This window comes from Anoplopoma fimbria, chromosome 10, assembly GCF_027596085.1.
Source record: "Anoplopoma fimbria isolate UVic2021 breed Golden Eagle Sablefish chromosome 10, Afim_UVic_2022, whole genome shotgun sequence".
Taxonomy (NCBI): domain Eukaryota; kingdom Metazoa; phylum Chordata; class Actinopteri; order Perciformes; family Anoplopomatidae; genus Anoplopoma; species Anoplopoma fimbria.
This window is the reverse complement of record NC_072458.1, coordinates 9,821,522-9,847,061: the sequence shown is the minus strand read 5'-3', so window position 1 is coordinate 9,847,061 and position 25,540 is coordinate 9,821,522. Positions and strand designations below refer to the sequence as shown.

Below are 25,540 nucleotides of genomic sequence, written 5' to 3'. Positions count from 1 at the left end.
TCCCACGGATGGACCAATCAGCGGCGCCGGTGGGCATGGATGGGACGGCGCGTCAGCTGCAGTCGTGTCGGGATTGGAATGTTACGGACTAACAATCGGGACAAACGAGCACTCGGTGTAATTGGACGCTAGGATCAAGGAATCACGTCTTTTTTTGGGGAACATTTCCCCCTCAGCTATCTACCCGGTGTGAGTGTTAGCGTTTGTTTCGCCTCGTGTCGAGCGGATAACTTCGCGTGCGGCGAGGCTTCCCCGCCGATGTGTTTTTTCACGTTATATCGGCGCGTACGAGGGCAGTATGTGTGGAGGTTGTGATAAATAAGAAGAGAAATGCAGGGATTCGTCAGGTTACAGTCGCACCGCTGAGCTTCCCCTGCGCGACGTCGCTTCCCACCCGGTTTCTCTTTTTGTGCGTGTTGCTTCTCTTCACACGGGGACCATGGAGTGAATAAAAGAGAGTGGGGGAATAGGACGAATTGAAGCCGGAGGCATTTGGATTCGAGCGCGGCGGCCACACCGACCGGTCTGCACACTCCGTGGTCAGTGTGTTACCGAGTTTAACATCCAAACCGGGGTGTACCTTTCCGTCTGGGAGAGCCTCGGGGACCCCTCTGCCGCTGTTCCGCCGCGGGGGAGAGAGAGAGAGTTCCCAGACGGCTGTCGGGACAGTTTTCCATTTGAAAAGCCCCGTACAGGCAGCCCGAATGAGGGCGAGGAGAAACGCCGGGGAAGAGAGTCGCTGTGCTGTGTGATTGTGTCCGAGTGGATCCGGGCAGCACGGAGCTTCTTTTTTTTTTTTTTTTTTTTTTTTTTTTTTTTTAAATAAATCTTTTTTTTTTTTTTTTAGGCACCTCAGCCTCCGCCGTAGGTGAAACATGGTGAAACTCTACAGAAGAGAGAGACCGGGACAATACTTTTAAGGAAAGAAAATCGCCCACATGCACTGGATCACTTGCCGGATTTGGGAACCGAATTCGCAGAAGGGGGGCTGGGGATCCGCGGAGGCTGCCGGAGGATGGAGCGGTGCGGCCGGGGTTGGTGAGAGCCTGACTTCGGGCCACTTTACATTTTTTATTCCTACTCAACTCGCCCCCGTCGCCAGGACACATGCAGGCCAAAAAACGCTACCTGATCCTGCTCTCCGCCGGCGCATGTCTGGTGCTCCTCTTTTGCCTCGGAGGAGTTCAACTTCCAGCGGCGAGCAGGAGCCGGCATGACCGCGGCCGGAACGGGTACCGGCCCGAGCAGCCCTGGCCGCACTTCTCGGACCCGTTACACCTTTTCCTGCCCTGGGATCAGACGGACACCGAGGAGTACAACCTGCACATATCCCCGAGGCAGAAGAGGGACGTCAACACGAGTGTTTACAGAGGCAAGCGGTGCCGCGTGGACTCCTGCTTCGACTTCGCTCCGTGCCAGAGGAACGGGTTCAAAGTGTACGTCTACCCGCAGCAGAAGGGGGAGAAGATCTCCGAGAGTTATCAGAATATTTTATCCACCATCGAGGCGTCCAGGTTTTACACCTCGGACCCGGGACAAGCGTGTCTGTTCATCCTGAGTCTGGACACTCTGGACCGGGACCAGCTGTCCCCGCAATACGTCCACAACCTGAAGACCAAGGTGCAGAACCTGCCCCTGTGGAACGACGGCCGGAACCACCTCATATTTAACCTGTACTCGGGGACGTGGCCGGACTACACGGAAGACTTGGGCTTCGACATCGGCCAGGCCATGTTGGCCAAGGCCAGCATCAGCACCGAGAACTTCCGGCCCAACTTCGACGTGTCCATCCCGCTCTTCTCCAAGGAACACCTGAGGACCGGCGGGGAGCGGGGCTTCCTCAAGTACAACTCCATCCCGCCCTTCCGAAAGTACATGCTGGTGTTCAAGGGGAAGCGCTACCTGACGGGCATCGGCTCGGACACCCGGAATGCCTTGCACCATGTGCACAACGCGGAGGACGTGGTGCTGCTCACCACCTGCAAGCACGGCAAGGACTGGCAGAAGCACAAGGACGCGCGCTGTGACAGGGACAACGCGGAGTACGACAAGTAAGTTGCGGGTCACCCCCAGGTGGTTAGGTGGGTGGGTGGGGGGGGGGGGGAGAAAGGTGGGAGACACACACACACACAAAAAAAAAAGAAAAAAGTTGTTTCTTTTGATGCTCTCACACTTTTGGGCCAGAGAGATCTGGGTGTTTGGAGCTGTCAGAAACAGAGCCTTAAGCCTTCACGCTTTGTGTGTGCATGTATTTGTGTGTTCGTGGTTGCCATTTAAATGAACATGTCTTCCCCAAATGAAAATAGGAATTAACCACTACCTCAAAATATAAATCTTTTCAAATCTAGACTTTTTAAATGGCAGTGTTCAGCGATTGTGAGCCCTTGTAAAGACCTCCAACTGCAGGTCACAGTTAACCAACCTTTTTTACGCCCTCACTACATGACTGTTTTTTTTTTTTTAACCCTCTGTGCTCCCTTTCAAGCATGAAGTAAAAGCTCTCCAGCTAGTCTATTAGCTCCCTGGACACCCTTCGCCTCCCCCCCCTCCTTTCCTATGAAGGAATTCACCCTCCTCCCTCCCTCCCTCCTCCTCCTCCAGCACCTTCCACCTCCACTCCATGGGAAAATGCAGCCTTCAACCAGGATATGCAGGGACACGTTTTGATTCTACGCCCTGCAAATTAAGTGAAAGTCGACGGTGGGAGGTTCCTGCATTGAAATTGTTAGAACCGGCGTCCTAGTGGACCTCGTCGTGGTCACGTTAGTTGTTCTTTTAAAGATAAAAGGTGGATGCGGTTAAGTTTAAGCGCTGGGTGGGGTGTGAACAAGTTTGTCGGAAGTATGAAGCGATTTAGTGCGAATAAATCAGCCGTAATAGGTTAATTATCACCTTCATTTCCAAGAGTTAGTGCCATCCTTCCCACTTCGCCCCCCGGGGGCAGTTGATTACCTCTAATTTTGGAGGTCTACCGTTATGTCAAGGTGGTAATTAATGACACCCCCCCCCACACCTTTGAGATCAGCAGCTGCACTTGAACGCTTGGTATGTTTTCATAGAGAAGGCTGTTGGTGTCTGAGGTTTACATAAGCGCGATTACGTGGTGAACTCCACCTGTCGGGTTCACTTCTCTGTGAGTGACAGTGGTTTGATCTGCATTTATCAACCTGTCCACGTGGATACCCGTGGCTTTTTCTGACGCCTGGATGGACTCGGGGATGTGTAACAGCACTTGTCGACATTGTTCCTGCTAGGGTGTGTGTTTGTGTCCCTGTATACACACACACACACGGCATGTCAAGGTTTAAGGGGACGGACGGATGGGGAGCATGCAGAGAGTTAACCTACACATATTTTCCTTTCAATCGATCACAAAGGCTTAGAATTGAGCTGTGAGGGGGGGGGTTAACCAAACGTAGGCCGGTTCGCGAGGGAAGTGACTCTCCTTGAACTTGAAATGAACTCTTAAAAACCTCCTCATAGACTGATTATGCCAAAAAGCTCTAACAAAACAGGCATGCACTTGTCCATCCATTCGTCATCCTTTTTTTCCTCCCTGCATTCATTCTCTCCCTTGCCCGTCTCTGCCGGATGCCTTGGGCTCGGCGTCACCTGGAAAGATATGTCATCAGTTATCTGACATTCCAGTCGCCATCGGACGGCCCACCTCTGCTCCGGTGCTCACGGCTCAGTATCCCCCTCCCCCGGGAGGTTCAGGGCCTCGTTTTCCCAGAGGTACACTCTCGTCTCCGGAACATCTCGGTGCCACAGTCGATCCCTTGACGCTGCCGAGTTCAGGGACCCCGGGCTCTCGCTAACCCACACTTTCCACTGCAGTGGGCTTCACGCCTGATGTGTTTTTTGATCAATATCGCCGCCTGTTAGTCATTTCAGTTCCAGCATTGTCGCTGCGTTCGATTTCCGTCCCCGCCTCAAACTCAATGAATCCAATTTTATTTTTACACAACACTTTTACAGCATTTAGCATGTCTGTTAAACTTCTCCCACTTCCTTGTTGTTTCTGTGTTTTGAGAATTGAGTTAGCTGCTTGGGTTTAGATTGCTAGCCTACTTTAGCACCTGGCAATATACTGAAACTAATAACATTCAAAGCATTTTTCTCTCCTTATGATTTAGCAGCCTGTTAAGGTTTTAATCAAAGTGATGCCTTTCATTTGAGTCTTAAATTTAAACCCCTTTGGGTGCCAGCCGTTGCTTTGCTTCCAAACACCTGACGTAGCTCCCTCGAGTACAAGGATCCGTGTGTAGCCGGCAGGTCTCAGCTCTGTGCTTCCATAAGGCTGAGGGGCGGACAGGCGATGCCTTGCGGGGACGGTGTGCTGCAGACTCAGGAATGCACACACGTGTCAGAGCAGCTGTTAGTTTGAGGAGGGAGCATCGGGAAAGCAAAGACACATGCATACATGGATGCTCTGTGAATGTTAGCCTCGCACGTGAAGTTTGAACACAAAAGGAAGGGATGCGGTACGCTCTGGCCTTCTCTTCTCTAGTTGTTTACGGTCAATATGCATCCACCCGACCACAAACACACACGTGCACGCTGCGGCTGGTGGCTATGCTAGGTCCAGGCTCATCTTTGCCTCCTGGCCTTTGACCTCGTTGCCTTCCATTGGAATGCTGCTCTACAAAGGAATGCAGCAGCAGGAGGGCGGACTGGGAGCCGGTGTGTATAGGCACTTGAATCCGCTCCCACCCATCCACATTTTTATTCAATTGATTTTTCTCAGCTGCAGTAGCTTTCAATTGGAGTCACTCCGGTCCACTTCCATGGCCAAGCGCCGATTTAAAGGGGCCCATTCACTGCTACATTATCCAGTGAGTTTTCAGCACTGCTGACAATGATCCTGAGAGAGGACAGTGAAAGGCTGAGTACAGTACCGACAATCGAGAAATTTCACATTTTGTGGACTTCCTGTTTCAATACTGAGTCACTTCAGGCATGGATGTTTGTTGTATTATGTCACCTAAAGAGGACTAAAGATCACTCACTTTTCCTCTACTTACTTCATACATGTAGACCAACATTAAACCCAGTAAGTAAGTAAGTAAGTACTGTGAGTTCTCCATATTCCACCAGCGAGCAGATTATCCTGCAAAAATCAAAAGTGCACCTATAGTCGCATCATCATAACTATTAAGCGTTCCATTAAAGTCCGACTGCACACACTCCTTTTGTTTGCGTGCTGTTAAGGCTTCCTCTGGCTAACGGCAGCGTCATCATCCCCCATTTAATACTTAACCAGCATTATTGGCACGTATTGACTTTGTACTTTAGCTACTTCACTGGCAGCTGCCGTTCAAGGTCACCCGAGGGACTCGAGAGCGAAAGAGAGTGGAACAGCGATGACGGGAAGTGAATAGGGAGATGTATAGTATGAGAAAGTCAAGAGGAGACGCAGAAGGTGTGTGTGTGTGTGTGTGTGTGTGTGTGTGTGTGTGTGTGTGTGTGTGTGTGTGTGTGTGTGTGTGTGTGTGTGTGTGTGTGTGTGTGTGTGTGTGTGTGTGTGTGTGTGTGTGTGTGTGTGTGTGTGTGTGTGTGTGTGTGTGTGTGTGTGGAGATGAAGGAGGAAAGCAAGCGGGTGTGATATTGAGTGATAATAGTATGTCGGGGTGCGACTTGGGATGAAAGAAATAGGGAGTCCAGAAAATTGCGTGTGTCGTGGGATTTTTCTTCTTTCCCATTAGGAGTCAATGACAGTAACGTCAACCCAAGTGCTGCAGCATTTTCATTTTCTGAACTGTGTCATCAGCAGAATTGTTTTGAGAAACCACTTGAGAAAATCCTCTCAAAAGCACGACGAGTGAGAGAGGAAGAGAAAAAGAGGAAGGAGGCCCATCATCCCTTTCAGTTGTTTCCACGTCTCCTGTTTTACTTTCCCTTACCTTCCCTCTCTTCGCTTTGGTTTCGTCTTTACTTTCCCCCTCCCTGCCTCCCTCGCTCCTTCCCCTTCTCCCCCTCACAACGACATGGAAACACTGATGTGATTTAGCTGGAGATGGCTCGCCGCCACATTTCCATTTCCCTTTTCTTTTCTATTTTCTTTTTCTTCTTCTTTTAATGACGACGCTGCGGTTGACATTTTGTTGACACGCTGCCACAGAGCTGAGAGGCAGTAGCTGATCTGGGCCAAGTGAAGAAAAAACAGCAACACTTCCTCTACACCTTATCTCAGTCAAACACTATTATGAGTGGGAATACCAGCATTCACCTGAACGCCAGCATGGCGGCGGCGCCTGATAGCAGACTCCTGTTGGTAGATTTGCAGAGTGCCACAGTCACGTTGCTACTTCGCTGTTTGGCAGGAGACGGTGTCGCACTCCCCGGGTTGCCATTGTTTATTTTTCCGTACTCCCGATTAATAAATCATGAATATTTCATGATTGCCTGCTCTCCCTCAGATAAAGCCCCAAACTCGTGAGGGTGAATGTTAATGATGGGGAGGATGATAAGTTTCGAATGCCGTGCAGCTTAATTAGGACTGTGATATTTTGGTGTGTGCATGTGTGGACAGATTTGAAGCGCATGACTTCCTATCTTATCGGGCCATCGATACATCTCGCATTCCCCCCTCCTGACTTTCATTATCTCTGTCTCTCTTTCTCTCTCCTCATTTTAACCGTCTCGTTTTTGCATTCCAGTTGCGTCGGCCTCATTCGTTTTTTATATCTGGGGCAAGTCACTGTGTCACCGTTACATGAGAGAAGTCAACTTGGCAGTATTTTTTCGTCTGGCGTTTGTTTCTTCTATAACTGGTGTTTCTCAGCAGACACAGTCTCTGGTGATAAACTTAAGTTAGGAGTTACGATCTCTTTTAGAGCCGCAACTAAAAACGATAATTTCCTTTTTAGGTTTTTAGCTCAATTGATTCTTCTAAAAGATGTCAAGGAACAGGGAATAATGCCCGCTACAACTTCCCAGAGGCCAATTTTATGTCTTTAGATGGCAGTAAAAAAAGAGAACATTCAATTATCAGTGATATGAATAAGACAAAAACACAGCAAGTCCTCATATTTAAGGAGCTGGAACCAGAACATCTTTTAATGTTTTTGGCTTGTTAAACAACCCAGGCCATTTTTAATCATTTTAAGTATTGCTGTGTCTTGATGATATTATACTTTTTTCTTTTTTTTTTGAATGGATAATGGTCTCTATTAACTGTTCAGTCCACAAAAATGTCCCCAGATCCCAAGGCGGCATTGTCCGTCAAATTTTGTCAGCAGCTTTCCAAAATGCAAAAACATTCGGTTTAATGTCGCAGACTGAGACAAGCACAAGACATTCACATCTGACAAGCTGCTGCCAGCACATTTTGGGTATCTTTGCTTAAAGAATTACTCACACGATCAACCGATTATCAGAACTGTTAAAAGTAAGCTGTTCATTTATTTTCTGTCAGTCAACTACTCCATTAATCTTGTAATCATTCCGTCTCGACTAATCTCAGATCTGCATTCAAGTTTGAGTTGTTTTCGTCTGTGTGAGTTTTGTCTGTGTGTGGCTGCTCATCCATCCATGTCTTTTTTTTGTGTGAGTGTGAGAGAGCGTCCCTGCGTCTCAGTCTTTGTCTTCGTACGTGGGCTTGCGAACATGAGCGTGTGTGTGTGTGTGTGTGTGTGTGTGTGCGTGCGGGTGGACGCAGGATGACCGGGGTTGCGACCCCGCTGTCTGTCCCCTCGCTGAGTGACGAAGGCAAAGCCCAACGCACTGACCCACATTCATTGAGGGATTACCAGCACAGCCAAGCCGCCCCCCCTGGCCCCAGAGGTAGCGGCGGTGGCGGGAGGAAGGGGGGCGGAAGCGAGGGAAAGACAGAACTAGAGGGTGGACATGAACTCGTGAAGCCCAGAACAATAACGCTCCACCCTCCAAGGCCAGCTGCCGGCTATAGTTTGTGTAGAGAGATTGATCAGCTGGGAGGGCCCCCCCCAAAATGAAAATCGATGTGAGTATTAGGACAGCAGTGTGCTGGCCCCACGGAATAATTTCCCCCTATTAAAAGCTGCCCACTTCCACCCTGGAGAAGACAACTGGACAGAACGCTTGTTGTGCTGGCGGTAGCAGTAATTGAAAGAGTGAGAAATAACAAGGCATCAAACCTCCTTCCTTCCCTAGAAAACTGTCAGGAAATATTTTGGAGGGATGAATTAATAATTGGAACAGGCACAATAGTAATACTTGTTAAACCGCCCCCCTCTTCTTTTTCTTTCTCTCTTGTTTCTGTCGCTCTTGAAGCGCCATCATCCTTAACTAGTGCTGATACGGTGATGCAAAAAGTTTGCATGCGGATAGGTAAGTGGGCAGCAGCGCAGTTTGTTTAGTGGACTCTTGACAGATTGACAGAAAGATGCTGGCTGAGGCAAAAAAGTGATGATCAGGACCGACACCTGATTGGCTTCTCATTAAATTCCCCGCTGAGGTGGGATGAGAGGAAGATATGGCTGCTCTCTGCAGAGCACCATAAGTTCTGACATCTGTCTCTCTACATAAAAAAAAAAAAAAAGGACAAAGTGTTAAAAAAGATCTCTGCTTTCCTTTCCATGGCACATGGGCATGCTGAGACAACGCTGAGGCATCAGTGCTCTCAGCGCACTCCGTCATTCCAGCATTCCCACGTTCTGCAGCAGTGATTTGCCACTGGAACCCGTTTTTTTTTTTTTTTTTTTTTTTTTTTTGTCGTCCGACATTAACGGAGTCCGTCTGAGAACCGACACTTTTTTTGTCTTTTGTTCCTCAATGTATTAAAAACCCACACATTGTAATAGCAAACATGCAAAGCTGCTAATTTTATAAATGGTAGAATATTTTCACCGCTTAAGCCTCTTCAAGGCCACAAGACTACTTTGACAAAAGCAGTAATTTTACCTCGCAGAACACAGGAGTTGCTGGTCTACCACTTCATGGGACTGTGATAGAAGTTACTGTATGTTCAATTCACTGTCTATAGGAATGTTTACTTGCTGTATATGTAGCAGCGGCATCATGCAAAAACCTACAGCAGGTCACACGGGACAAATGTTTTTAGAAGCGCTAGGGGAAAATAGCATTTTGATGCTAAAACATACCGACCCCAATTTAAGTGTTTGCATTTAAATACATAAGAAACACCCGTGGGTAAACAACAAAATTATCTAATAATACATAATTAAATAATGGACTCTTTAGGCTCTCTGCTCTGTTCAAGGCTCAAATTCCTTAACAGCAATTTAGTGCTCTCGATCATCCTTCCTATTTGCTTATGTGTGGCCAGTCAAGTGAGCACTTGATTCATTGTGAGTGAATTAGGCTGCAGTTATATGCCTGTTATCTTTTCGCTACTGAACTGTGGAGACTAGCTTGTGTTAGTGCATGAGAGGTCAGGGTGTAAGTAGAAAGAGGGAGCGGGGAGGGGGTTGCGGCTGGTCCAAGTGCTCCCAGGGATTTGTCCCTCTTCCTGAGTTACTCGGCGGTCCCTGCTTTTTGGAGCACCTGACTAGGGTTATCTCATCAATAAGGGGCAGTGGGAAAAAAATCTGACATATATATATATATATTCTGTGGTCACTGACGTACATGCAAGACTCTTCATTTTTCTAAGAAAAGATCTACACGGACTAATCAGTGTCAGCAGTTGCTGCAGACCTGGCCTCCTGTGAGCGCCGCGACTCCCTCGGGGCAATTGCAGCAGCTCCGCTGGGGAAGAGGTTGGGGGGTAGTAGCTAGTTTTTATGGCAGCTTTTATAGCCCCAAGAGGCCGTTCAGCGAGCACCTACTGCCGGCACTTCAATGGGGACGGCAGATCGTTGACGGCAGATCGTTGACGTCAGCTTGCGCGCTGACCTTCCTCCCTCACTTCTCAGTGCCACAGGAGCAAAAACAAACACTCGACCCCTCGGCTGTTATTCATATTTAAATAGCGACTGGCAAAGGGGCGGGGGGATCTGAGTAAGGGTAAAGAGGAGGAGGTGGAGGACGTGGCGGTGGAGTGGGGGAGTTTGAAGAGGGCAATAGCTTAAAAAAGCATTATGTCACTGAAGAATGTGTGCCTGGCTCAACGTTTAAGGGGCCAGGGCTCGGAGGAGAGAAAGGGGGTTTTGTTGGAGCAGATCTGGCAGCCTGGCAGGCTGATGGAAGGGCTCTTTGCCCCGTCTGGTTCATCATGCTTTATGGCTCGCTTTGACTTCCACTCATGTGGGGTGTAAAAGTTGGGGCGGCCTCCGGGCGCAACAAAATGGGTCCTATTGTGCCAAAGTTTGCTCTCTTTCCAGAGGGATCACTTGTGCCTTGTTGACATCGCAGCCTCCCCATATGGTCCCCATTCACTCCCGAGTGTTTCACCCCTCGCCACCATCACTGACTCTTCCTGCCGCTGTGGCCTCTCTTCCTCGCGCACCTCTACCCGTTTGCTTTGGACGCCGGGGTGACAACGGGCAACAATGGGCCCCGCTCTCGCATCTCCTGCCATCGACAGCCATGTCCTGGTTTGGCAGAGTCTACGCCACTTTACGGATTGACGGCTGAGCCAAATCTAACCGGGTGGGAGGAGGAGGAGGAGGAGGTGGAGACGGTTGCAAGGAAAGAAGGCATCTGGTCTCACCAAGGAGAGTCTCAGTATGCCCAGAGCGTGGGCGTATGATTGACCGAGACAGAGGAAGGAGAGAATCATTTTGGTGTTACGCTGTTTCTTCCCAGTTTCCTTGACAGTTTGTTGTGTGGCGTTTATTCAAGAGCTTGACTGGGCCTCCTTTTCAGATAAAAGAGAAGGAGTGCATGCTTGTTTTTGGGAAAGGCAATGTAGTACAAAGTGCAGCTTCTGGTGGATATTTAAAATCGACGCCCACTCTCCTTCTCTTCAATTTCTTCCTGCCTTTTCTTCTCATGGCTGTTCCCACCTCACAATTTCCCTTCTTCCTCTTTTATTTAGTCATTTCTTCTGTCTTGCACTCCCACAGCCTAAAAGAGTCCACTTACACAACTATTTAATTCTGCATAGATGTGGAAAGAGTCTTGAGAAACGCTTTCCAGCGTTGGCCCTGGCATTCGGTACCATCTCATTGCGTCATTGATGGAAACATTTTCAGAATAAGGGCATTTCTTGTGAGTCAGTTCCACAGAGAATCAGTGGTTTGGTGGCATCTTTCCACAGCAGATCCAGCAAGATTGGTATATATATTCCTGTAAGCTGACATTCTGCTGCCTTTTTCTGCCACTTTCTCTAGCTCTATCGCCGAGCATTGGGACAATCTTCCCGTTTCAGTGGCTTCATTTTTACCCTGCTGCATCCTAACTGGTGGTGTCTATCCAACCGCATCTCTACTATCAAAGCAACCCCCGTCCCCCCAAAATAGAGAAGAAAAAAAAGCAGAGGAGAAAGAGCTTCAGCGGGAAAAGCCAGTGATCTTGAATCAGAGAAACTGAGGTAAAGGTAGAAGAGGAGAGTAGAAGGACGATAGGGGGATTAAAGATGGAAGACCTGTAGCAGAGCGTCCCGCTTTGTTTAGCAGCTTGACGGGGTGCGTTTCCTTTTGTGGGGTTTGAATTGAAGTGTTTATTTCCCCCGGAAAGTTGTGACACGACAGCACTTTGTTTTCGAAACGTCTTGAATCTTGTTTGCCTTCGCAGCTCGCTAGCAAGACACGGCGCTCCCTGGCTGTCTGAAGTGAGACAGGTGAGCGGAGCGAGGAGGAGTTTCAGACGCTTCCGCTTCTATGTGCAACATGCTGATCCTATAGTAAGATTGCAACAGATATCTTTTGTTAGAATGCCAAGTCCTCTACTAAACATGCTCCAGGGAGAGACATGTCAATCCAGCGACAGCAGCACAAACTGTAGATTGATGTGCCGGTTGCATCTTGGTTATAAGCGGCAAATTCAGGGAACCAGACTTATTTAGCAATATTCATTATCAGCCAAGGTTTGATGAGTACTTGGCTTTAATCTTACCACTCTGTTAGAGGTGTTGATTAGTTGATGATCAACTGCAAATGCACACTGCATCAACCGAATGCTTGCAAGTTCATATTTCAGCCCAGAGTCAGAGTATATAATAAAATATGTGTTACTGGCCCGCAAGTCTTCAAAAGAAGAGAGTCTCTGCTGCTTTGGATAAACCAGCACCTATTGCTTTTCATCACAATCTTCTACCTGGCAAGATAATTCAAATAATTTGAAGTCTAATCGAAAGTCCAAAAGGTCTGTTTTCCCCATTATTTGCCCGCGTGTACGAATTTCAAACACTTCACTTTTTCACCCTCTTACTTGTGTGACATCTGTAGAAGATATCCCAAAGATTTTCGGGGCGAATTTAATCAGCAGCGTCGGCCCGCCGTGTGATCCGCTCAAAGTGTTTTCAGTATCTTCGCTTCTATATTGAGGTGACAGGTCAAATTCTCCTCCTGTTCCCCAGACACAGATGTGTGTATGTATGTATGTGTGTGTGTGTGTGTGTGTGTGTGTGTCCATCTGTGTGTGTAAAAGGAAGCTCTTCTATTTGCTCGTGGGCCCTGTGTGGAGTTTGTGGGGTATCTGGTGACTGGAGACTATTTGCTCACAGCTACATAGCTTGCTATCTATAAACACACATTTATATCCTACTGGGGCCTCCTTTTTTCCAGGGAGCTTAAGGAAAGCATGAGCTAATAATGCCATACCATACCTATATATTGCCTGTATGTCACCTTTCTTTTTTAGCATGTGTGTATTTTGTCTGTGGACAGTGGAGGATCCCTCTTCTGTCTGAGTATCTGCAAAGTGTTTGCACTGTAGCCGACCAGGGGACAGAGAAATCCAGACAAGTACGTGTTAGGTTTTGTGTGTGTGTGTGTGTGTGTGTGTGTGTGTGTGTGTGGCTATGCCTGCATATGTGCAGCTATGCCTGCATATGTGCGTGGCTGTGCAATGCTGCCGGTTCTGCACGTCTTCCCTTTAACAAGGTAGTGCTGATTCAGTAGCGCGTTCTTCCATTCCCACTTTTTTTCCCCCCTCATGCTCTCTTCTGTGAATGCTCTTTTTTTTTTTTTTTTTTTTTTTTTTTTTTAAGCCGTAAGGCAAACCCTCCCGCCCGGCTACTTCACACACACACACACACACACACACACACACACACACACACACACACACACACACACACACACACACATGCACGTACGCACACACATACTCGGCAGCATCTTGTTTGGCCGAAACCCGGCACTTGCTCTAACTGTGGCCGCTCACGTGGAACTCCCAGAAGCTACAAATCATGAATTATGTATCAGCAAGGAGGTTTTTATTCATTTTTTTTTTTTTCCAGTCTTCCTATCAAGTAGCATGTCCACACATAACCATGCAAACGTACAGTGCAGCATGGCCTACACCACATACTTATAACGGGCACAGGAACACCCAGGATTTCACCAAGCAGCACCTCGACTTGAAGAAAATTTCATTTGAATTCCATCCAGGATCATAGAGTGACCTTGAAGGCCTGTTTTTTTTGGGAGGGGGCTTGAAAGCTGAGTGAATTTACCGAGTTCACACGGTTGGAAGAGCAGAGGAGATTCATTATTCAATAAATTGCATTTAATGTGGAGTATGAAGCGAGACCGAAATGAGCCTCAAAAGCCTGGCGGCATCTCTGGATGCTGATAAGCTTTTTAGGGGACTACACAGGGGAGGTTTTTTTTGGGAACGGGAACAGACGGACTACATCTCCCCCCAAAAAATAGATGCATCACTTTGCATTTCCCAGCTGCCGTATCTTTTGGGACGGCCGAGGCGAGTAGATCTAAGGGCTCTGTCATTTCAGAGTTTGCTGTAGCTTTTTTCCTTTTTAAATCCCCCTAAATAAATCAGGAAATCTCCTCCAAAGAAAACGTACGAAACTCCTTTTTCTCATTACATCTATTGTATGAACTTGATCCGTACAACTTGCATATCTTGACTTCCTCCGCGGTTTGATCAGAGCCCGTTTCCTCTGGTTGATCTTGGTGATAAAGACGTCTCCCTCTGCAGCAACTCTCGAGTCGGGCCTTTATTAATACAAAGAATTTAACTATAACTGTGGATCAGAAACCACCATCGTCTCTGTAGTGCACATAGAGATTAAATAGAGGAGTTCAATTTGCTCCATTCTGTGAAGCCTCTTGTAGATTTTGTACCATGTCTGAACCAATGGTAGTCACATCTGACTCATCTCCTTTCATGTAGCATACACAGTCCCTCATGTAGGATTACTGGTGTACAGATACCTTACAAACAGCTCTGCTCTGCTGTGAGCAGCTGTGATCAGAGTCCATGCTCTGGGCACGCTGCCCTCTGAAAGTCCACACAACGCTTACAGAAGAGAAAAGGATGCAATCATCCTCATTACATGTTGGAAGTTTGAGGCTTGCCCGCACTGTAAAAAGCTTCTGCACTTTCTCATTTAACCACTTCCACCAGTGTGGGACCACATCCTTTGCTTCTTTTGACTCGCATACTAAAGCAGAGCTCCTTTACAGTGTTTCCTTTTACTCAAAAATGTTTTTAAAGAATGCCTGCCCCTGTTTTTTCTTTTTGAAATCAGCTCTTTAAGGCATTTACACACCAAAAATATTCATACTGGCAGTATGTTCAATAGATTTGCGCAGGAAGAGGACCAACTAACTGAATCCTATTGACCTAGAGCTGAGGTATATTGTTGTATAGCTTCAGCTACTATAAGGTATGGAGTATAGTGAAGTTGAGTTTCCCTTGGTAAACAGTTACAAGGTGTATGTCTAGTGCTTTTATTTTGAAAGGTAAGAACGGAAGGAGTGGTACTGGTACGTGCTGCCTTTGTCAAGGTTGTAAGGATACATTTTGCTGTCTTGTTTCGGACTCCGGAGCCTCCAATTGCTGAACACTATCATGAACGCTTTGACTATCCATTCCGAGCAACGTGGTTTGTTGATGCCCTTATCTACAATGTGAAATTGATTCTGTGTGAAAGTCAGAAGGCAATTATTACAGTTTAGCCGACTTCATTAGCATTGACAACACTCCCTGAGGTGACTTTGCATATAGGAAGTGTCGAGAGCTTCAGTATCTTAGCACTTAAATTTACTTCTAAATTCAAGTGTGCCTTGCTATTCTGAGTGCGTGAACATAGCAGAAAAGCTATTTCCTGTTCATTAATAAAGCATGGCCTTATCAGTGGAGACAGTATTGGTCCGTCATCCTGTACTGCTAATAGTGCACTAAAACGTCTTTGAATTTCATATAAATTCCTGAATGTCTGAGTTAGCGTTAGCTCCACTTTCCAAGCTAAACGGAGTGCAAAGGCGCCATTAGCGTCCGCTAGCCCTGTAATCTGCTAATCACTTCAAAGCTGTTAGCATGAGCCGTCATCTTCTGCGGCGACCGCATTATACATTTAACCACTTCACATGGTGTGATGTCAAGGTGCACTCAGGATCCATATTTTATACGCTGCACTTTCACATTCAGATTATGATTTTTTTTCTCTCGTTTATCTCATATTTTTCTTCATCCGACCTCATAAATTAACTGTATATATATATATATTTTTTTGCTCTTTCCTTATGTCACTTCCTGATCAGAGCTTGAAGTGCATCCTCCTCTTCTTCAGATCTGTTGCAGTGACCGTGCTGTCTAGTTAAAGATTGTCAGATAACATTACCCAACGTAACCTTATCAAGGCCACATGTGTCGGGCTGTCACTCCTTATCAGTTAGTTACTGCACGGACGGATGCACATGTGCATACACACAAAATAAACAAGGATTAGAGCGGCTAAAAAGCTGGGCTGCAAATGAAAAAGCCCGTCCCGTCGTGCCAAGAGCAGCTGGACACTGTTACTGCCGCTGATACGCAGGCTGCCACGCCGCCTACCACAGTTTGGAGGTGTGCTGCGTTTACAGCTCCTCGTTGGATGTCCCGTCTCTCCTATTCTTCTCGTCTCAAAAGTGGTGGCATTTCTCATTACTGCATGATAATTCATGCTCTTATTTGCTGCCACGACGATTGCACAGGCCTTAAGTGACAAATTGCAGCGCAGGTTGGGGGGGGGGAATCTGTGAGCCTGCATGTCGGCGCACTGAACCGTGTGAATGTGAAAGATCCTTTTAACCGTACATGAGGCCTTTCTCTACGTGATGAAATCATGTTTAGTCCCCTGTTGTTATGAAGCACTTAACCATCTCAGCAGAGAGCCCTTACCCTGGATGCCCGTGTTTTCTCCCTCTCAAGAAAGTTTCATCATGGCAAACAAGCTGGAGCCATAAAAGGACCGTTAATACGTTGTGTTAATGGTTCAGTTAATAGCCGATCAAAGGCAGGAGCACAACAACCATTTATGAATCAATATGGCAATAAGCAAGTGCACATCCTGGTCACTAAGAGCTAAAAGTCTAATGTAAGGCCGTTCATCAGAGACTCTGTTGAAACATGTATTCCAACAGAGTTAAAGTAATTATCTCGTAGATTTGCATTTAATGTCAAGATTAAACGAAAAATGCCCTTTTTTTTTGTTAACCTTTTATGGTCACGTCACTGGTCCTATTGTGCAACTATTTAACAAATTGACAAATTTTACACTTTTACAAAGAAATCAATTTCTTAATATTCTTTATAATCCATTTTTTCTTCCTGTCAAACGAAATATAACGTGTGTCTTTCGCAAGTAAGCTCATACCAACCAATTTCAACCAATATCATGACATCCATCCATCAACTAATCTGCAACTCTTAGCATTAAGGGAGGTGTGTTTGGAACCTCTATAGCTCTGTATCGCGCTACATTCTAGGCCCGCCTACTTTTTAAGCAGTCCAATCAACTGCGATGGAGTTTATTTAAAAGAAGTCTATTATAGTTTAGTATAGTATAGAATTTTATGAGAAAATGACCCTACTTCTCACTTGATTTATTACCTCAGTAAACATTGTAGACATGAGTGTATGGTCTCAGTTGCTAGTTTCAAGTCTTCTTCAATACAGCATGAAGTTCTTTCAGTAAATTATGATCCCATTAAGACTAAAATAGACAATAAAGCTGGGCTTACTTTTGGGTGTGGCTACCTTGTGTTTGACAGTTCCCTACCACGCCATTGTCTGATGTGGGAGTTTACTGAGATTCCGTCTTAGGACTTTAACCCTTTCACAGTGTGTTTTCAATTCATAGATGTCGGTTAACTAAAAAAGTCTGGATTGGTTGTACTGAGCTGTACCCTCTAGTTTCAGTTCTGATAGCAAAAAACTAAATGACAATGGCCGAAATGCAGAACTCATAGCTTCAAAACGGTCCCACCAAACAGCGAAATGGAGATCCTCAAGATTGTAACATATTTCACCTTTTTTAAAGCTGAAACCAAGGGTTGCCTGATTAGTTGATTTATTGCTTAGTTGACTGACAGAAAATGAATTGACAGCTGCTTTCATGATCGATTAGACTTACATTGTCTCAAAGAAAAGACAATCAGATCTTCTGCTTTTCTCTGTCTTACGTTGTTATAAACTGAACATCTTTGGGCTTTGTACTGTTGGTCAGACAAAACCAGACATTTTTGATGGACCTTTTACACCATATTAAGACATTTTATGGACCAAATTCCACTGTCTGGTACTTCTTTTATTGCATGGTTGCATTTGAAAGTAGTCCCCCGTTATTAGATATAATGTATCAGTAATAATTTCTTCCAATGTTGGCTGCCTAAACTGAAACCCTCAGTGGCTTTAAATGTCCCATGATGCTTTAAACCCTCTATCAGGGATTTTCCCATCAGACTCTTTTTAATGCAAGGCATCAAAATTGTCACATTTAAAGACAATTTAGTTGTTAGAAAGCACAATGCCAGCATTCCATTTTACCCTCTTCTTTTTCCATGCTACATTTCACTGCAACTTATAACAATATCTACCATCTAAAAATAGCTTCAGAAACCTATACCATCAAATTTTTGTGAGTAGGTCACAAGATATGCGACGTTAGTAGTCACATGTGTTTTCCAGCCACTGTGATTGTGATATGGGTGCGGTTCAAGTTCCTCCACACAGCAGAATGGACGGTTTTGCAGAGATGTGAATGGGAGGTGTGAAGTGGCCCGTCCTTTGCAAACAATAGTTGTTGTGGTTGCAGGCAGGAAGGTGAACAAGTTTGAATCAGAGAATGGCTGGGGGAAATGTCAAAGGAGAAGCAGCTGAGAGTTTCTTCTGCTATACAAACGGCTTTGTGTTTGTTGCACTTTATCACACGTCCTGTGGTTCATGCAGGATAATAAACACAGGTTGAATGATTCCATTGTAAATATAATTTTTTTTTATTGATGACACATTTGGCTGTTTGCTGACCTTTCATGTGTTTATAAAAAAAAGAAAAAAAAAAAGAAAAAGAGTTTGCCACTGATGGCGACCAGAGGAGAAGAATTCGTTGCCAATTTCTCAAAAATGATTGACAACGGTGACCCTTATTATAGAGCCCTGAATTAGCCCTTTTAGAACTCACCAATACATTTTTTTTTATATCCTTTCAATAACGTTGTTTACAAGTTGTGCATTTTGGGCAAACTTTATTGAGTTGTACCACTTTTAGTATTCATATATTGCTAAAAAGACTGACCCTGCGACACCATGTTTATACTGGTGTTTGCTTCGGTCACAAGCTGCCCGAAAACACACCCAATGTGTTATCCTTCTGGAGTTTACTGGCCGGCCTAAATCTTCCTATCAACCTCATCCCACCTTTCTAAGTGGAGCTTGACTTGTTGGACGCACTTGGTCAGCGCGCAATTATGTAACAGGGAAAAAGGGAAAGCGAGTCGGGGGCTCGAGATAGCTCAGTGGCTCTGATGGTCCTGCCGTGGCCTGATGGAAGAACATTTTGTGGCAGTAATTTAGCACATGGGCGCTTCCGCTGCAGGGGTTATTGTATCCGTCACGCTTGGCTGCGACCGTGCCGACCCCCTGCTTGTGTTTCCAGGGCCGGCCGGCTCCCCAGTAAACTCACTGGCCTCCAACAATAGAGTGCAAAATGAGACGCGCCAGACAGAGAGTCGGGAGGCGGACGGAGAGAGAGAGAGAGAGAGAGACAGAGAGAGAGAAAAGGGGAGATGGTGGGAAAAGGGAGAGATTAACAGTGGGTTCAGGAAAGAAAGAGAAATAAATAAATAAATGGAGGCAAAATGGATGGACTGCATGCACGCAGAACTACACACCGTGAGCCCGGGACGCTGGGCAGAACCAAAAGCATGGTTATCTCCGCAGCCCAAAACAGAACATAGCTTTAGAGAAGAACCAATACATTGAAACTTGGAGAAAAGAGTGTTGGTGGGCTGGGGACGGCAGATCGTGTCAGGTCCTAGCGGGGTGGACCACAGGAGGCCTGCAAGCTCGACATAAACAGAGAGCATGTGTGTTACAGAACCCCACCAGACCACAGAGACTCGGCCTGCTCCTGACCAAAACACAGAAACCGGCCATGTGTGTGTGTATATAGATATGTTTGTATATGTACGCGTGTGTGACAGTGTTTGTGTAAAACCACAACACAGCGCAGGCCAACAGCTGTTTTAGCCAGTGTGGTCGGCGCTTTCCCCGCACATGTTTTCTCTCTCTGGGTCTTTTTTTACTTCAGCCAGGCGCCCCTGCTCTGCTCATATTAATTAAGAATTCTTCAGAAGAGTACTGTTGATGCGGGGGCCGTGATGTATGAGCGGCGTTGTGAGGTAATGAAGAACAGCACTACCGCCCTCAGCAAGGATAGAGCTCAGCAAATGGGACAGAGGAACACAAGTACCAAGATCAAGCGCTGTTGGCTGTAATCATTTGGTTTAACAACCCATCTGCAACATCGTTAAATGTCACCCATGCTTCATGGCCTCAAGATGTAATACTTCATCTGTCTTTTAACATTTCCAAGGGGGATTTGTAGAAAGGAAATCCAGCCTTTGGAAGGAAATGCTTGGCCCTTTTGGACCAAAAAGTCTCAGGAGCTTTAGCCCATTTCCACATTCATCTCTGACGCATCTGAAGAACTTCTGAGATTACACTGACACTGGTTTAAAGAGCTCGCTTTGATGACTTACTTTTCGCATGTCAGAAGACATGAAACTGCTTAATTGAATCGGTGTTAAGAAGTCCAGATGCTGAAAAGGAAGAGACGGCTATCTCTATAGCGGTGATCTTCAGAGTGCTTTGTGTGGTTGTTTTCTCTCTTTGAGTATGGAACCACATTCAGACAATTAGCAAATAGCATTAAGTTTGAGTCTTGTTCGTCTCACTCTCCCACACTTTCTATTCATCTAACTTCTTTTCAGACGAGTCAGGCAGACGGCTACATAGCTATCATTTAAATATATTGGTAGTAGCGACAACCTACCCGTTTACTCTCAGTTTGAATGAAGGCAGCACAAGTGTGACAGAGTTGGAAATGTTGACACTGTAGACTCCACTTTGACAGACTTGGAAATACTTTGTTAGCAGCAGGTATTTTTCAGGGTTCAGTAACTACAACCCAGGAACCAAAACTCAGGCAGAGTTTCTAAAATGATTCCTGGAAAAGAAGAAAAATTCAGTAGTGCTATAAATTGGTGAGCTGGGGATAAGACGATCCCCATGGAAAGATGAAAGGAGTCGTGCATCTTTAATATTTCATAGCAAAGCCAGAAATTACTGAGGAGATTGTTTTATGATGAGAATCCAGAGCAGGAGGCAATGGGGGAATCATCCAAGAACACAACGCCACACAACCCACTTTGAAGACAAAAATATGTTGAAAATGGCAAGAGAGATGAGTTCAATGACTGAAGGGGAAGTTTCTGTTTAAATAACATAATTAAATCATTTCAAGTCTGTTTAATTGCAGTAGTAATGGTTTTGTAATGGAAAATAGATTTCACAAGGTGTGTGTCATTCAGTTGTTAAGGGAAAAATGTGCTTTAGGTGCATTTCCATCAACTGGTCTATAGCAAATAAAATCAGCTACAGCGTAGTTTGGTCAGAAGTTGGTGCTATAAGCTAGCCGAGGATGTAATCCGCTAGTAAACTGAGTAGAAGAAGTAGACGTTGCGAGTAGCCCTGGCCATCTCACCCATCTAAATAGAAAGAAGTCTTCATGAATTTGTTAAGATCAACTATTAACTGTTCTAGGGCTGTAATCAACCAAAGAAATTCTTGGTCGACTGAAACCCTGAAATTTCGACTAAAAATCGACTAATGGGGGGGGAAGGCATCACGTGCATCTGCGCAATATAATAGCCCATGATTACCGAAAATATATACTGATATCAGCACAAGAAGGCAATTAAACACAAAAGGCAATTCAGGGGAAATTATCTTTATTAAACACGACACCAATGGGCCTCATATCCTGAGCAATAAAATTGACAATTCCTTCTGTGATATCATGTTTGCGTTTGGATGATAGAGGAGGCTTAACATCCAGCGTGGTCTGGGTGTATCGGAGGGATCCGCCTGCAGTTATAAAACGAATAAACGATTATTAGACTAAAATATTGAAATATGTTTAATATGATATTAATAGGCTATAATATTGAAATATTACCGTTTTTAGATGATACGCCATGTTTGTAGTCGAGCTGTGATTTGCAAACTGTTGTTTGCAAATTTTACATTCGACTTTTTTCCCGCCATCTATTTTGGAAAAATTATGCCACACTGCCGATGTCTTTGACATGGATGGTAGAGGAGGAGGACTCAAATGAAACTTAAATGAAACGCTCAAAATAAAAATAAATATTCAGCAATTAAACCACCGGACGTTGAATAACATGGACCTTCTTCAATCTACCTGTCTCTAGTGGGTTGGGCTAATCCAAAATAGTGAAAACAAGGGGGGTGTTCTCTAAAGACAGGCTGTTTTCTGTGAAACAGGGCTCTGAAAACACCCCCATTAGCACTTGGTACTTTCCTCCTGATGACGACTTTATGAAATTAACACGGCAAAAAATCGACCAATCAGAATTTTGGTCGACCCAGAACGTATCGACCAATAAGTCGACCAGTCGACTAGGACTTTACAGCCCTAAACTGTTCTTTCATGTCAGAACTTATCCGACAAGGGCGTTTCCATATCACATTCCGTGCATTAAATACTTTTCCACAAAGGCAAATACCACCTCAAGCAAACGTAGAAACCTTTCTGCAAAAGTCTGTTTTCATTGAATTTTGCTGTTTCCATAGAGCTCTTCTAATGCGATGGTTTCCATCCATCCTTCGAAGGTGAAACATGCTGGAACAGCACATAGACATTTAAATCATACAAAAGATTTACAACATGTTGACGAACTTCAGTTGGACCAGACAGAGTCAATAGTTAGATATTACAGAATTAAAAATAACAGTAAGAACCACAAAGTTTATATTCAGGCACAAGATTCTGCATCGTTTCATGAGGACAACTGAGTCCTTGGTAAATAAAAAAGCCCAAGCTGCCAGTCTTCTGCTGTTAATAATGATTGAGAACACCATATATTTATTTTGTAGCTGCCCTAATCTTCCTGTTTTCAGGCTCTTTTCCCTCCATCAACACCAGCTTCCTGCTACGGAAGATCGTTGGCCTTGGCCAACTGAGCGCTGTGCCAGGGAAAAATTAGCCCGGTGTCTCGAGGGGCAAGCTTCACTACCACCGATTGTTTAGCGTATCAAAGGATGTACGTTGGGGGGAGGAAACGAATGGTGTGGAAGACTGGGACAGGCTAGGGGGAGATGGGGGCCCTGCCACATCAAGAGCCCTGACCCCCATCCCCAAGTTGGCGCTTTCTCATATCGATTAGTTATGCCATGTCGCCCGCCATTGTTCCCGTGCTTGTCCGTGGAGTCTATCTCCTTCCGTCTCTGGTACAGTGCTTCCTCCAAAAGCCCCCAGCGAGACGACGGACAAGTCTTAGCCCCTCGCATCCCCCTCGGCCTCTCCATGGAGAAAAGCTCTTTAGCCAGCAGTTGCCAAGAAAGAAATGATTTAGGGTTGGGGAGGGGAGGTGGGGGGTGAAAGGCAGAGGTTGAAAAATTCGAATTTCTGGTACCATCACCCCCTACCTACCTCCACACACACACACACACACACACACACACACACACACACACACACACACACACACACACACACACACACACACACACACACACACACACACAATCCCTTTGGCCTTAGTAACAGCCCGGCTTTTTTTTTTTTTTTCTTCTTTTCGCCGGCCCCGTCACTCACTGTGCCGGAAAATCCGACTTTCTCTTCAGTCAGGGATCAAAGCTCAAAGCTCGGCGCAGCCGTCGTGTGAGAAGTCATTCTTTGGCTTTTGGGCTGATCCGCGGGGGCCTTTCGCCGCCCGGCAGCAGAAAAAATATGCTGATGTCACTGCCGTTGGTCCAGGAAAAAACACATCTTGAACTGTGTCCTTCTTTTTTATATCCTCCCCACCTCTCTTTACGTTTCCAAGTAAATCATCAGTCATGCACACACAGACACACCTTGGTGGTTTTTCAAGTGAACGCACAGCCCTGTTTGCGTGTGAAATTACTCCTCACAAGGCCACACGTGAACTTACCTTGACCTCTTTGGCAGCGCAGGAAGAGGAACTTAGTGACCTGTAAAAAAAGAATGAACCAGAAGAGGAGACAGTGGGATGTCTCAGCCAGGAGTGATCCACTGGGAGGAATGATGAATATAGAGCGTTGGTTACGACCCTCGAGGGAGGGGACGGCTCCTCTTTTCCTGTTCCGCGGCGACATTTATCAAAAGGGAGGACGGCTGGAGTTAGGTTTCCAAGGTTAGAAACAAGAAACAAAGAACGAGATGGGGAGAAATACAATTCATGTTGATAAGTGAATCTTGCTGAGGTGTTCAGCTGCCTCAAGCAGTTTCAGAACGATTGAAGCATTGGTGCTTTAGAAAGTCTGACTAATGAACTTTATTTTTTTAAATTTCCTAAATTTAATTCGGCAGTTTCTCCTTTTGTGCCCCTATTTTTTTTTTTCCCTTGATGACTCACTGCCTCTCCACCAAACTGTCAAGTGCACTTCGTGGCAAACTTGTAAATGTCAGAAACACTAAAATTAAAATGAGGTGTGCTTCCATCAGCGCGAATGAAAAGAACAAATTGTCTTCCTGAATGAAGAACATAACTCAATCAGAAAATAAATGTGCTCTGCGTGCCTCCGTTCAAGCGGTGTTTCTGATGTAATCGACCTGGGCAAAAATGTGCACAAAAACTTTTAAAACTCAACCCATCACAAAGGCGCTGATGATTGGATGGGCGACTGAAAAAGTTTGTCATTATAAGAGAGTAAAAGGTGGAAAAAAGAGAATGATTACAAAAGGAGAAGAAAAAAGAGCTTGGTTAAATTGCACTGAGTATGAAACATAAAACATAAAGCCTGTGTGCGTCTGCCTCCTTCATCCATTTAAAGCTCCATTTCAAAAATCTATTTGTTAAATGGTTATCAGGTTCAGTTATCGATCGGCCTGCGAGCAGCTGTGGGCTCGCTGTAATGCAGTCAGTGGCTTCCTGACGCTGAGTGTGGGAGATGAGGAATGGTTCTGGGGTTTTTCAGATTCTTTTTAATGTCGCCATGTGTGTGCGTCCAAGCAGCCCGTGCGCCTGTTTATATCACCCCGGTGACAGACTGTCCCTTTTTTTGCTGACTATCTTTTTTTTTTTGTGTGTGAATAAAACGGTTTAAGTTTCCCGGATCCTTAAGCCGCGGGGGGAGAGGGAGATGGAGAACGTGAGAGAAGCGAGGGGAGAGCGAAAGAGAGAAGGGCAAAGCGAAACAGAACGAAGCTGACCCATCACGATGCGCTCAATATCCTCAACAGCCGCCTGTTAAGCCCATCAGACTCAGACCTTTACTGCGCTAAAGACAGAAAAAACACAATATTCTCAACTCTCCATCAAGGTAGAGTTTATTATCCAATTACTGGCATATTGTCGGGAAGAGGGAGAGAGAGAGAGAGCGCCATTCAATTCAGAAACAGCTGAGCCAATATTTTCTCATTAAGCTCTTCGCCCTGAAGAGGTTCAATGGTTGGGCTGCGTGGTCCGCCGACAGATTCTGTTATGAATGCAGCCGAAACTGATTCACATTTGGTCCGTCTTGGGAATTCTGGTGAGTTTGGGTGATACTGTACGTCGCCATTGTGTCTTACTGATCCCCTATGCGTTTGTCCTTTTGTAACATTTTAATTCATGTGGTGACTGCCCTGTGTTAAAACAGTGGTAAGGCCTGCGTCAGTGGAGCGCGTTGCTTTGGTCCGGTCCAGTTTGATAACAGAGATCCATCAGTTTTAAGGCTCACCGGATGCTAAGACACCGTACAGCACTTTATGACACCACAAGAAAGGACTTTTCTTTCCTTCCCTTTTTTTTGACTGTGTGGGTGGGGCTGTCTTTTTTTTCTTCTTTCTCATACCTTCCTGACATTTCACCAGTTAAATGGTACATGCATAATAAAAATCTGAAAAACTCGAAGCTTGTCATTAAAATGAGAATAGCTGGTCAACCTTAAAGGTAAGACCACCTTAAGTAAGCCTAGGCCAAAGTTGTCGCCAACTTCCATAATTTGCTAACGCTAT

At 45.6% G+C, this 25,540-nt stretch overlaps 1 protein-coding gene across 1 annotated transcript in view; it reads left to right on the top strand.

Moving 5' to 3' along the window:
- The first annotated feature begins 857 nt into the window (after positions 1-857).
- The window catches only part of ext1b (exostosin glycosyltransferase 1b), a 116,801-nt gene continuing 92,118 nt past the window's right edge, over positions 858-25,540 (top strand). The window contains exon 1 of the mRNA XM_054606120.1: positions 858-2,051. Coding sequence (XP_054462095.1) covers positions 1,108-2,051 — 944 coding nt within the window. The 5' untranslated portion in view covers positions 858-1,107. The remainder of the gene's footprint in view (positions 2,052-25,540) is intronic.